The following is a 14,366-nucleotide window of genomic DNA, read 5'->3' on the forward strand; positions in this document are numbered from 1 at the left end:
TACATATATACTATATATCTATATTATATATTATAATATACACACGCTTATTACATATATATATATATATTATAATATATTATATAAAATATATAAAATAATGATTAACGGTAAAAATAATTAATATTTCTATTGGTTAATCTCATAATAATATTATAACATATTACATATTTTTAAACTTAGATATATTGTCTCAAGTGTTTACTTTTATATAATGTTAAAAAAAAATTATAGTTTATTTATTGACCGTTCTTATACAACAATTGTTCTATTGCCCCAAACATTTATAACGTCAAATGTTGTTTTTACAGTATATCACATTTCTTAGAAGACCTTCGTAATTATAACAGGTATATCAATATATTTTTTATTTTTATATATTTAAATTTTTAATTTTTATTAGCATTGTACGATAATATTTTTTTATATATATAATTTAAAGGTGAATTACTTTTTAATATTTCATTATTTATTTATAACTATATAGTATTTCCAATTTATAAAAAGTGTGTCGTAATTATGGTGGATGGAGAAAGTATTATAAAACAATATAGAGTTTGTTTCTATTGCCCAAGAACCTTATTTGAATTATGTATTTTGAAAAAAATATATATCTTTTTTTTTTCGTAAAATATTGCTCATACATTATTTTAATAAAATATTTCATTTTTATTTTTATTTTTTCAAATTCATCCAAAGAAAACATACCCTTATTATATATATATACAACCTATATTCTATAAATAAAAATATATATGAAATAAATTAAAAATAACATTTTTAAATTAATATTAAAAATATTTTCTTATTTATTTTCAAATATATGAGGTAATGAAATAAAGGTCATAATGAATGCTTTCGTTACACATCAAATTACTTGATATATAAGATTAAAAAGAAAAAATATAAAAGATTCTTACAAACTATTACTTCCTCCGTCCATGCAAAAAATATACATTTATTTTTTGGACAGAGTTTAAAAAATAATTGTATTTTAATTATAGTGAATAGATAAAAGTAGTATAATGATATTTTTGCCTTTATTTTTTTGGTATAAAAGTAATGATGTGATGTAAAACAGAGGTATTTGCATAATATAATTGGAGGGAGTATTATTATTTTCTAATTACAAAATCCTAAGGGTGTGTTTCCTCGTGTGATTTGATGTTATATTTTATTATTCCAATTTTTATTTTTTATTTTTCTAAAAACATCACATCCAACACTTATTTTTTTATTTATTATATTGCATTAAAATTAAATTTTACATTTAAAATATCACATCAATATATATTTATATCACATTAACCAACTATTTCCATTCAAAATTTTACTATTTAAAATAAAAATCAAAACCTCAAATCTCACAAATAACCTTTGATTTGGGACGAAAGCAGCATAATAATTACTTACATTTGAAATATAAGTTAATTGTTTTTCTCACATGTACGATATCTGTATGCAATATGGAAATGATTAATAGTTCTTGTGGAACAAGTTTCGCATAATCTCCTGCAGAATCTATTTTGAATTAATCACCAGTGGCTGTACGCATACCGGCGAACAATGACTTGAAACGCATCATTTCCCTGGCTTCGTTGATCTTCCAGAATCAGCCTCGCAGACTCCTCTACTCCACTGCTGCAATTATATACAGTAATGGATTCCAGTGCTGAAATTTCCCCAATTTCCATGGGGATCTCCTCTAAAAGGCTACACTCTTCGATTTTGAGGCATTGAAGGCGCGGGAAGTGCATGTGGTCTGCTCTCCAATGCTTCAGCTCTAAAGATTCCATCTGCAGGAACTTGAGCTGCTGGAATTCCCCTTCTATGGCCTCCCACTCTTCTCCCTCGAATGAATTTATTTTTAGCCTCAGCACTTGCAGACTCGGAAGTGATCTGATTAATGTCATTTTATTCCATGGGAGTCCGCAACCAGACAAAGATAGCTTGTTGAGATACTGTGGAAAGGCAAAGTCGCTCCCCAAGGAAGTCCTGGAATGAGAATAAATGAAAATAAGATCAATTCGAAGCTCCTCAAGTCGGTGCAGGTGGAGTAGACTGCTGAGGCCATGCAACTCCCAGATTGCACTCCCGTCTCTCGAACAACATGATATTTTCAATTTTCTGAGGTTGGGAATCATTTCTACAGCCCTCTTGCTGAATTTGAAATCAACTACTCGATGGAGTGTTTGCAGATGTTCTAGTACTCGGACAGGCACAGGCATGTCTGTGTCCGCAGGAACAGGTGGCAATATCACCCCTTGATGAAATGTTACATGCCTTAGTCGCACCATTTGCCAGAACTCGGTTGGCACTATGATGGGGCGGCGCAAGGCAAACTTAGAACAAGAAATATTTAAGGTTTGGAGATTCTCGAGCTTGAAAATATTTGTACTAAGAAGGGATTCTTTACTCGACTTTATCCGCAGAGAGATGTACTTGACATGAAAATGTCGTGAGAATGCTGGTGCCGCAGCCCGAAGCTCTGCGTCGTACAATGTCTTCAACAATCTCAAGCTATTTTTTTCGAAGAAAGAGGCATCTTTCATCCTCACTCCTTTAAACCATAGAATCGTCCGGACATGTTTACGGGCACCATATTCTTCCCAAGGCTTACAGGATGATGATGATTCTGTGGCCGGGCTGCTTACGGTTACGGACTCATACACTTGCAGACACCTTTCCCAATCTAGCCCGTGGAAGAAACTTTCATGTACAGCTCGTCGTCTACAAAAATCTCTCAAAATATCATGCATCATGCAGAGCTTGAATTTCCCATTCGCCCTCTTCCTCATGATAAGAACAAGATTTCTTTTCACTAGATCCTTGAGGCATTCTTCCGCAGCTTCCTCTAAGGTTTCACATCCTTCGATTAATTTCAAGAATCCCTCCGCAACCCACAACCTTACGAGCATGCGCACATTGATTTCATAGTCTTCAGGAAAGCTTCCGATGTATAGCAAGCAAGCTTTGAGCAAATGAGGCAAGTGATTGTAGCTCAGAGATAGAATGTTCGACAAGTGTTCATCCTCGGATTTATTCAAGAATGAACGCACATTCTTCGAAACCTCTTCCCAATGTCTTGTTGCCCGGGAGTCTAAAAGGACACCGGCAATAACTACGATTGCTAGTGGAAGCCCTCGACATTCCCTGGCTACGGACTTTCCAATATCTTCCAATTCTAGAGGGCAATCTTGTTTTTCAAACACCTTCTCCCGAAGTAAGCTCCAACTTGCATCCGCATCTAGGAATTGTACCTGATAAAGAAAATCCGAGCTACGGACATAATTTGCCACATCTAACAACCTAGTGGTTAACAAGATGCGACTTCCATGAGAACCATTTGGGAATGCATGCTTTATATCATCCCAAACTTTAGTATTCCAAACATCATCCATTACAATGAGATATCTTTGACCTATTAAATGTTTGTATATAAGCTCCTCTAAGAATCCGGTTTCCTCTTCCTTTTTATGGAATTCATCCTTGCTAACACCCATGGATTTTAAGATGCTTAGAAAAAGCACATTTGCATGGTAATGTTGGGACACAACCACCCAAGCACGACGATCAAAATGATACACAGATAGCGGATCATCAAAGGCAGCTCTGGCCAAAGTGGTCTTGCCAATTCCGCCCATTCCAACGATAGGAATGACTTGGAGTTGGGATGATTGCCCACAGAGCTGATCTTTAATTTTGATCAGATATTCCTCAAATCCAACCATAGTAGTAATGTCAGTTGATGTTGGTGTCGACGTACCAGTAGGAGCAGAATTGTTCTTTCCTTGCAGATCTTCAGTCATCACCTTCAGATCTTTCACAATGGAATCCACATCTTGTTCCACCTTCAATAATTCATCCACAGCAAGTTCATGACTAGTAATGAACTCTGGCTCTCTCCCAATTGTATCGATCTGATCTGAGATCTCAATTTCAATAACATCCTGCGCTCGATACGCCACATCTCTTATGCGTGCTTCCACGTTGTCGCTGGCTTCGTCGCCTTTGGATGAATAATCTTGCAGTAATGCTTCCAGGGAGCTGAACTTTTCATGGAGAGTTTTTACGATTGGGTGCTTACAAAGAAAGAAGTTTGGATATTGAAGGATTATGTCGTCGAGTAAGTGCACAAGAGAAGCAAGAGCAGCATAATACGCCATTTCCAGCAACCTCCTTCTTCTTCTTCTTCACAAACAGAGAGAGAGATCAATATTGCAGCACTGTAATGTCAACGAAAGGATCTTCCCCTTGTTACATAAGAAATCATGTTTAGATTAGAATACAGTCAGACTTTTCCAACTTCACATGGGGACACATGTGATATCATTTTCTTTCTCTTTTTTTTAATCTTAAAGTAAACTGACACAAAGTTGTTATTAAATGTATTAAATGAAAGAGCAAAAATCAAAATTAGTTCCAATTATATTTCAAATTTTTATTTTTAGTCTCATTTAAAAAAAATATTATTAAAAATAGTCCCATACAAAAAATTAATTATCATAACTAGTCCTACCGTTAAATTTAACGGAATGGATGACATGGCTGTAACAGAAAAATTAAAATGGCATCTGACTTAATAGAACACGGGCGTGTTACCAATTAACACACCCGTGTGTGAACATACCTCAATACACAGTTCCTCCTCTGTTTCATCCGATTCAAGAATTGGAGGCCGCCGGAGACGACAGAGGCTCGTCGTCATTGTCAACCTTCAATACATCTCTTCTATTCTCTAATGTCTTGTTTCGTGTCTACTTTGGCTCTTTATGATCTTTCCTTCTTCTCCCCTTTGTCCTCCCCAATTCCACAATTTATCTTCTAGCCCTCCCCCACTCACCATCATCCATCCAGAAACTAACAAAAAATCAAGAAAAGCAGCAGTGCAGAAAACCATTCTGCACACCCATCACACCAGATTTGGTGGGTTTTTCTCCAATCCCTCCACCCCGCCCAAATTCTAAAACCTCCAATCTCCAGTGCGAAACTACTGTAGAACTGCCCAATGCCGCTGCTGCACTGTTCAGCAAATCAATCCCACAGAGCCCCAAACTCCATTTCAAAACCAGAAGCAGCTCCAGGTTGGGGCTTTCCCACCACTCTGCTCCGTCTTCTCTGCGCTTCCCCTCCGCCTTCTCTTTGCTCGAGTCCAACCTGGGCCTTTCAAAGGTCCATTTCAAGCTCTGCTCCGTCTCATAAAGTAAATTTTCATTTTCTTTTTTACAAGCAGTTTTAAAAATATTAAAATTATATTGGGATACAGTAGAAATAAAATATAAATGATTAAAATAATTTTATTAGTATATGTGATATAAAAGTAATGACATTTGTATAATATATTGTAAGTTGTAAGGGTATTTGTAATATTAGATAGATAGTACAGTTATGAGATGGACTAAAATGGAAAATTGGATACTTTGTTATGAGACGGAGAGAATATATTTTATTGGCTAAATTGCACAAAATCCACATGTGGTTTCATGAACCAAATCCTCCGTGCTTCTAAAATTACGTCAAACTCCTCGTGGTTTCATAAATTTTGCGTCTAACCCCATCAACGGTCCTTATTTAACGGTATTTGACTTAAATGCGCTCAAACTACAAATAAATTTTAGAATCTCAATTTCTAAACCCCTAAAATTACAAATATATTTATTTTTTATATATTTAGCCTAAAAAATAGTAAAAATAAACTCTTAAAACTTAAAAAAAAAAAAAAAAAAAAAAAAAAACTATTTTTGAGTACATTTACTATTTTTTAGGATAAATATAAAAAAATTAAATATATTTTCATTTGAGTTGGACTAAAATTGATAATTTTGTGAATTTTGTGCAATTTAAACTATTTTATTTACAAATTTTTAGCTAGCCGGGTATTTATGAAAGTATTCTTTGTTGATGGCGATATTGCTGCAGGGTACGTGTAAAACATGCTTGCTTGCATAGTGTGAAGACAGAGCAGGAAGCCACATGTTCAGACACGGACGTGTTCATAGGAAAAACGCCCGTGTTTCATCCAAAATAGTTTTACTTTTAATTTCTGATACACCACATCATCAATTCCGTTAAAATTTTAATCATAGGATTAAAATTGTTGATTACTTTTTATATGGGACTCGTAATGAAGATTAATTTATTGTACGTAGACCTGTCAAAATGAGTTAGTGGGGCATATTGACCCACAATCTATCTTGTGGAGACAACTTTCCTTTGTTTCGTGGAAGCACCGCAGTCCAATGGAGGGTGTTGTTTTCAACCCAATGGAGGCAGCAATTTTTGACCTTATGGAAACATTGTTCCGTGATGGAGGCGCCGTAGTCCAAAAAGTTGCTGTCCCAAGGTCCATGGAGGCTACTGCTTTCGGCCCTGTGGAAGCACCACAATCCACTGAAAGCTGTTGACTTCGGCTCTGTGGAGGCAGAAGTCTTTACCTCCAAGGCTTGAAGCTCCGTTGTTGTTGAGCGGCTCCGTGGCCAATGAGTTATGCCTCCACTTATGTATTTAAACATCCTTCTCATTCAGGTGTTTTTGGACCCATGTTCAACAGTATGTAATTATATATTTGTAATTTAAATAAAAAGTTAATTTAGTATACAATTATTTTCAAAAAGAAAAAAACAAATTGATACTTGAATGACACAAAATATTAAAAATAATATTTCTTTCGTCTCATAACTATGTATCTGTTTGCTTTTTGTACGAAGTTTTAGAAATATTAGTATTATATTGGGATGCAGTAGGAATAAAGTAGAACAAACGTAATGATATTTGTATAATATATTGTAAATTGTAAGGATAGTACGTACTAAAATGAAAAAATGGACAATGAATAAAGAGGGAGGGAATACTTTTAATTGAAATTGATATTCATGTATATGGAGTATTTTTCGGAGTAAAAATCATTTTTGGTCCCATTCAATATCAAAATTATCAATTTTGGTCTCATTCAAAAAAAATTATCAATTTTAGTCCCACTCAAATAAAAATTTATCAATTTTAGTCCCAAAATAATAATATTAATATTATTAAAAATATTAAGAATTGATTATTTTTATATTATAAAATAATTGTAAAAAATATTTTTGTTAAATTATAAATATATATCAAATAATTTTAACCAAAAAGTGAAAAAAAAAATAATAAATATGACCTACAATATGATTATATTGAAAACATGGTCGTGAACATGGCCTATATCATGGCTGTGTTGAGAGAACATGGACAGGAACATGACCTAGAACATGGCTATGTTCAGAACACGGACGGAAACACGGCCGTGTTGGTGCCTGGGACGCCCAGTCACCTTCTGAGTCATCCAACACGGCCGTATTCAAGCCAACACGGCCGTGTTTAGTCCTAATCAACCATTTTGGGACTAAAATTGATAAATTTTTATTTGAGTGGAACTAAAATTTATAATCGTTTTTTAATGAGACCAAAATTGATAATTTTAATATTGAACGAGACCAAAAATAATTTTTACTCTATTTTCCGTCTCTATATGATATAGAAAGCATTCACAAAAATACAATCGAACAAAGCCTTACAATAAAATCACGTTGTACGATTTGTCAACATCGTTCGTTAGACTCTGTGTCTATCTCTGTGAATCATCTCAACAGTCAGTCAGAGTAGTAAGTCAATCCCCGAAAAACCACTGCTCTGCATGTTTGTCGACCAAAACCAAAGCGTTCCCGTCGCCTACTGCGCAAACTCCAGGCTTCGCCAACAGCAATTGTTCTCCCTACTGCACACCGCCTGCAAAACTCTCAAACACCTCTCCCAAATCCACGCCCAAATCGCCACCAATGGATTCGCCGCCAAGAATTTCATCCTCGTCAAAATGTTGTCTCTCTACGTCGCTTTCGACAATTTCCCTCGCGCCCGCCAAGTGTTCGACCAATTGCCTGACCCGAGCACCGCAATCTGGAACCAGATTATCAGGGGATACTCGCGCGCCGGATGCCCCCGCAATTCGATCGAACTGTTTAGTGCCATGGGGCGCCGTTCTTCCGCGGTCCCCGACGGCCATACGTACACTTACGTTGTTAACGGGTGCACGAAAGGAGGATTGTCGGGAGAGGGCGAGCAGGTCCATGGGAAGGCTGTGAAGAGTGGATTTTATTCGAATGTCTACGTTCGGACCAGCTTGTTGGATTTCTATGTCAAAAATGGAGGAGAAGATGGAATGGGGAAGGCGAAGAAGGTGTTCGATGAAATGGGGGAGATAAGGACCGTTGTCACGTGGAATTCGATGCTTTTGGGGTGCTTCTCCGGCGGGGACGTTGATGGCGCACGAAGGGTGTTCGACGAAATGCCTGAGAGGAATGTTGTCTCGTGGACAACGATGATTGCGGGATACGCGCGGAATGGGAGATGCAGAGAGGCTTTGGCGTTGTTTCAGGAAATGCGGAACGGGAACGTCGAGTTTGATCAGGTTACGATGGTGGCCGTGCTTTCAGCGTGTGCTGAGGTCGGCGATCTGAGCCTTGGGAAATGGATTCATTCATACGTTGTTGATTTTTCCACTTCGGGGAAGCAGCGTGTGCTTATTTCATTGAAAAATGCACTGATACATATGTATGCTAGTTGCGGCGAAATCTGGGCGGCGTTTGCGGTGTTCAAAGGGATGGAGCAGAGGACCGTTGTTTCTTGGACTAGTATGATCACTGGCTTTGCGAAACACGGGCATGGAAACGAGGCGCTCAGTGTGTTCCGATGGATGGAAAGTGTAGAAGACGGCAAGGTTAGGCCTGACGCGATAACATTCCTCGGCGTTCTCTGCGCTTGCAGCCATTCGGGTTACGTCAAGGAGGGACGGCATTACTTTCGGAATATGATCGAGAGTTGGGGTGTTGAACCGATGATAGAGCACTTTGGATGCATGGTTGATATGTTAAGCCGAGCTGGATTATTGGATGAAGCGCACAACCTGGTAAAATCTATGCCGATGAAGCCAAATGACGTTGTTTGGGGCGCCCTTCTCGGTGGATGTAGGATTTACAAAAGTGTCGATCTTGCTTTAGATGTAGCTCATTGGTTGACGAGGGAACTCGACCCTCATCGAGCAGCCGGCTACTTTGTGCTATTATCCAATGTGTATGCTGACGCCAAGAAGTGGGAGGATGTGGTATCTATTCGGAGAAGAATGCTTGAGATGAAGACGAGGAAGCCTCCGGGTCGAAGCTGGATACAGATTGAAGGAGACGTGTATGAATTTACTGCGGGTGATAGGTCGCATAAGGACGTATCTTTAATCTACGACATCCTTGATGATATCATGAGGGAAGCCAGGTTTCAAGATGCGGATGAATCGAGTTAAATTGTTTTTGGAAAGTGACGGTATTGGCTCATCGAACCATTTTGAGGTTAGTTATCTAACTCGAGGTTGTTTACATACTCACCATTCTATCACTTGCCTTTCGATGACATTGAATTTTTTAATTTAGGTCTTGTTTGTTATGCTTGACTGCTATACATGTTCTAGTGTTTGTTGTAAATGAGTTCTTCTGTGAAAGTTGTTATTAATTTAAGGAAACCGATTTGTGCTTTTCGATCTTTGAAAATGCATGTTCGTATTTGCGAAAAGAAGCATATGATTGTTGGTTATATTGGAGTTGTGTATTCTGTCGATGCGCGTCATCCCCATGATTCATTTACTAGATGAGCTCGATTCGATGCTTTTCCTGCTTCGTCGATTTACATTTGTTGGAAGCTTGATCTCCAATCGAGTAGACGACTTAGGATTGGGATCGAGTTTGAGTATCTTTTTCTATATACGATATTGAGGTGCAAAAATGAAACTTTACGATTAAACTAAGCTATGACGAGCAATTTGATTATTGACGAGCATTCATCTTAATGCTCGGCTCAAGGATTCAAACACAAGACTAGCTGATCTATTACTACGTTAAATTAGCGATATAATTTATGACTCTACATTAGCGAATGTGTAATTCTATAATCATTTCTATGTAAGTAAATAACAGAGTCGAGTCGAACCATTTTAGGACATCGAAGCTAGTCCCATAACTTTCGATATACTTATAAACTGATACATGCTTGAAATTTTCGCGATATTTAACGGGCTCTTATATATGAATTTTGTACATTCGAACTACGAAATTCTGGCCAATAGACACCCCCTTGCAATTTGGTAGGCCAACCCCTTTGTCTGAAATCGATGTATCATAACAGTCATGTGTTTTATTTCCTAAATCTGTAGATGATATTTTCGTGAACCATTGCATCTAGAATAGGCTTCCCAATCTAGGCTAGTTGTTCGGAATCATTTAGTAGGTCTCTACTTTCATTGCACTACATGTAATTGACATGACAGAGTGTGACATGAAAACCTCGTGCTTTTTAAATCCTTTTCGAGCACGTGCTGATTTTATTACATTGTGCTTTCTGATGATGTGTCGATACGATATATTCAGAGATGTCTGAAGCGCTTTAGTTTCTTAGCATATGTATGGAAGGATAGCGAAATAAGTTAGTCGTAGTCGATGTAGTTGTCTAAATGCTTAGTTAACTATTCTTCTAACAAGAAGTGATCGAATCTTTCAGAATTCAGCTCGAATTAGATTGAATTTCTTGAAATTAGTACGTTCAATTAGAAAGTAGAAGAATGCAGGATTATAAATAGGGCAATGGTTTGGTACTGAAAACGACGTCTGCCCTTTTACCATTTCTTTTGAATGAAACTAATTTTTCTTACAAAGATTAGTTAAGGGAACAGAAATATTTCGATCGCGAACTATCTGCAAAGTATGCATAATTTTAGATCATAGTTTCTATAATGATCGAACTTACTCTTTCGGGATTTGTCTTAACTCCTCTTCTCGAGCGCGCTCTAGTTTATTCCCTTTTTTAGAAACTCTTTTAACGTCTTAACTTCTTGTCCGGTTGCTCTCTTTTTCGGTTTAGTGAAACATCCTAGTACTCTATTAATCACACTCTAGTGTCTGATAAAACTAATACTTTCTTAAACCTTCCAAATTTGAACTAATCCTGTACTGACAACCACGAGCTGATTGATTATACGTACTCGTTTTGGGCGAACATCGATCTTAAAGAATGGATCTGACAGAATATCTATTCCTTCAGGCAGTATCCCTTGTAGAAATCTTTTAGTTTTTAATTTTCGAACATTGCTGAAATCGAAAGATATGATAGTTTTTGAATCAGAATTCGTTGTTGCTATCAGCGGTAAGAGCGTTATTTGATACTGTTGTAGTAAGCCGTGTAGATAACAGATAGGATCGAGTAGCAAGTGTAACTAACAGTTAGGTGTGCCTTTAGAATTTGGCAGGCCAACCTCTTTGTTCGACGATCTCGAAATCCCAATAAAAGGATCACGAAATGAGATGGTTTCCGCAACAAATTTTTTGGAGCGGGGTGGTTGGGAAGGCAAGTGGACTATAGTTCGTTAGGCTCGTTCCCTGTTCTCAAGACATCCTCGAATTATTTCTTGGTATGCAATATGTGCGAAACGATACCCTCCGGAAAGGGAAAGGCCGTCGTGCATAGCAGCAGTAGCAGTCGAACTGATCGTAGCAAAATCAGAATTTTACTCTGTGACGTTGATGCAGAAAGTTGCGGCGAAATACTAACTCATCTCTCCCAGTGCTCTTACCAGGGTCGCCGCGCGCTTTTCTTACGCGCTTTTTATACTTTCGAAAATATATATATATACACACTGAATTGACGAATACATTTTGCGCGTTTTTGCAGTCGCAGCCGTGTGGTCTCCGAGAGAGGTGCTCGACACGGTGGACTCGCAAGGACCTCTCGCGGATATCATTCTCGTCGAGGTGGGTTTATTAATGGCAAACGACGCACTTCTGCTGCGACACATTATGGACGAGAAGCGACTGCAGCGAATCCCCGTCGTCAGTAAGAAACCAAGGCTGTGTTTGCTTATGGTTTCGACTTTGTTTTCGCATTATTCATCGATTTTTATTTTTTTCTTTTTTGCGGCGAGCGCAGTTATTACGACGCAGGACAAGGTGGCGGCGTCGGTGAAGGGGCTGAAACTTGGAGCTGTGGATTACCTTGTGAAGCCTCTGCGTGAGGATGTGCTGTTGAATCTATGGATGCATTTGGAGAGGTAGACGGAGAGACAGCCATTGCTGGTTTATCTATTTCCATTTTAGAGCTCACCTCAGCTCAGCTTTTATTTAGTGTCACAATTATTCAGTTTTATTGTTTACTGCTGGGGGTCACTTTCTTTTTAAAAAAAAAAAATTTTAAAAAAAAAGGAAAAAAGAAAAAGAAAACGTTGTCCTAACGATGATGTTTTTGTCGTAATAAGGTTGATGTTTAAGGAAATTATTACTCCCTCAGCCCCCACTTTCCTGTATTTTGACTTTTGTGTGTTTGTCTGGGATTTTGGATTTTGAGTTGGGATTTGAATAGTAAAAATTTTAATTTTGAATAGTTGTATAATCTGTGTTGATGCGATGTTTCAAATGTAAAATTGATTTTTAGTATAATATAAAAAATGAAAATTAGGTTTTTTATTTGATATTTTTTGGAAAAAAAAATTAGATGAACAGTGTAAATCTAATCCCAAAAAAACACATAAGATCATATATTTTAATAGTATTTTTAATTTAATAATTTATATTTTTTTAATTTTTTATTAAATTATAAAATTATTTTAATTTTAATTTATAATTGTTTATATTATATAATAATTATTTTATTAATATGAAGTATTTTGTAATAATTTATTAATTATAATTTTTAAAGTTTTTGTATTCATAGTAACTTTATGATTTTATTTTAATTAAATTATTTAAATATTTAAATTTTAATTTATAATTATTTTATTAATATGAAGTATTTTGTAATTATTTATTAATTATAATTTTTAAAATTTGTGTATCCATAATAAATTTATGACCTTATGGGAGACATAGGGGAATATATAATTATTATCCATAGTTGGAAACTTAATTAGTATTTTCTCCGACTTTATTCAAAATATTGTTTACCGTTTCATCTATTCTATTTCAAAATATTTTTTTTTTTATTTTAGAAAAGATAATCATAAAGTAATATTAAAATATCTTAAATTTTTACTTAAATTACAAATATACGATTACACATACATAAAGTCAAATGCAAAAATATCATAATATTTTATACACTTTCACTCATCAATAAAATATTATTACTTCTTAATCTACTGTAAAAGAGGGTTGTTTGGTTGTATTATTTAGTGTTTACCATAGTTTTTGGGTATGAAAAATTTATAAAATTTTATATTAAATTATTAATTTTTTATGATAAAATAATATATTTATATTAAATATTATGTTGATATATATGTACATATTAGTACCTACGTTTTGCCGTTTACAGAGTACTATTGGTTTTTTAAGTATTAAGTTTTTAAATATTAGTAGTTATTATATTAATATGTAATAAAAATTATGGGAAAAAAAAAATATTTTTTATTAGTGTTATATAATATAAATATAATGATATTTGTGGAGTAATGTATGCAAATATAATAGTAATATTTTTAATATTTTTATATTAATGTAATATATTTTTTTATAATATTAATTGAAAATCATGTCAAAAAGGATGAATAGATACAATATTGAAAATGATAAAATTAAAAATACTAGTATTTTTCATTATTTTTCTTTACAGTAAATTTTTTCTCTTTCAAAATTCACACAAAAAATTTAAATATCTAATTTATTTTTTTTAAACAAAAATAGCAATTTAAATGTAATATTTTTAATAAAAAAATATATTTCTACAAACAATGATCACAAATTTAAAAGATTAAATAAAATTATGTCACTTTGTATTTTTAGATGAATGCAATTTTTTATGTTGTGTACTATAAATTATGTTAATAATAAAAAAAGTAATATTTATATTAAATTATTAATTTTTTATATAAATAAATACAATATATTATGTGAATCTATATATATTGTATCTTTTTAAACGTATTTATAAAAAATTATTTCAAGTCATATCATATCCAAACCTTTGTTACTTTTAAAAGAGTTCAAGCAATATTCATTTTTATTTTTTAATATTCACATTTAAAAAGAATATCATAATTGCCCTCAAACTAGACGCAAAAAATATTAGACGAATTATGTGTGATAAGTAAGATCCGCGTCAAAAATTTAAACTTATGACCTCGCGATTACGAATCAATTCTCACACTATCAGATTGTCCGGTACGGGACAATATATATTTAATGTTTGAGCACATATTTTTAATAAAAATGAATAATATCTTCTACTTTTTTTTTTTTTTTTATAGTAAAAAAACTAAAAAATATATTTATATTTTATTATAAATTTTTAGATAACGAATAAAAATT

General features: G+C 34.6%; 2 protein-coding genes across 6 annotated transcripts; one reads left to right on the plus strand and one right to left on the minus strand.

The window, feature by feature from the left end:
* Nucleotides 1–1,362: 1,362 nt before the first annotated feature.
* Nucleotides 1,363–5,150, minus strand: LOC127241604 (putative late blight resistance protein homolog R1C-3). 3 transcript variants are annotated; one of them, XM_051260744.1, is made up of 2 exons: nucleotides 4,631–5,150; nucleotides 1,363–4,185 (listed from the first exon to the last, which is right to left on the minus strand). In XM_051260744.1, exons 1-2 carry the CDS (start codon nucleotides 4,657–4,659, stop codon nucleotides 1,536–1,538), a joined length of 2,679 nt encoding a protein of 892 aa, XP_051116701.1. In that variant the 5' UTR covers nucleotides 4,660–5,150; the 3' UTR covers nucleotides 1,363–1,535. The 3 variants fall into 3 exon arrangements, with proteins under 3 accessions (XP_051116701.1, XP_051116700.1, XP_051116702.1); XM_051260743.1 differs by having other exon boundaries at nucleotides 1,363–4,191; XM_051260745.1 differs by having other exon boundaries at nucleotides 1,363–4,253.
* Nucleotides 5,151–7,557: 2,407 nt separating this feature from the next.
* On the plus strand, nucleotides 7,558–12,408 carry LOC127241894 (pentatricopeptide repeat-containing protein At5g66520-like). Of its 3 annotated transcripts, XM_051261164.1 has the most exons (4): nucleotides 7,558–9,371; nucleotides 11,308–11,645; nucleotides 11,740–11,901; nucleotides 11,995–12,408. In XM_051261164.1, exon 1 carries the CDS (start codon nucleotides 7,670–7,672, stop codon nucleotides 9,323–9,325), a length of 1,656 nt encoding a protein of 551 aa, XP_051117121.1. In that variant the 5' UTR covers nucleotides 7,558–7,669; the 3' UTR covers nucleotides 9,326–9,371; nucleotides 11,308–11,645; nucleotides 11,740–11,901; nucleotides 11,995–12,408. The 3 variants fall into 3 exon arrangements, with proteins under 3 accessions (XP_051117121.1, XP_051117120.1, XP_051117122.1); XM_051261163.1 differs by having other exon boundaries at nucleotides 11,308–11,901; XM_051261165.1 differs by lacking the exon at nucleotides 11,308–11,645.
* Nucleotides 12,409–14,366: the final 1,958 nt, after the last annotated feature.

The sequence above is a fragment of the Andrographis paniculata genome, unplaced genomic scaffold (genome assembly GCF_009805555.1).
Source record: "Andrographis paniculata isolate CXL003 unplaced genomic scaffold, ASM980555v1 Contig83END, whole genome shotgun sequence".
Lineage (NCBI taxonomy): Eukaryota > Viridiplantae > Streptophyta > Magnoliopsida > Lamiales > Acanthaceae > Andrographis > Andrographis paniculata.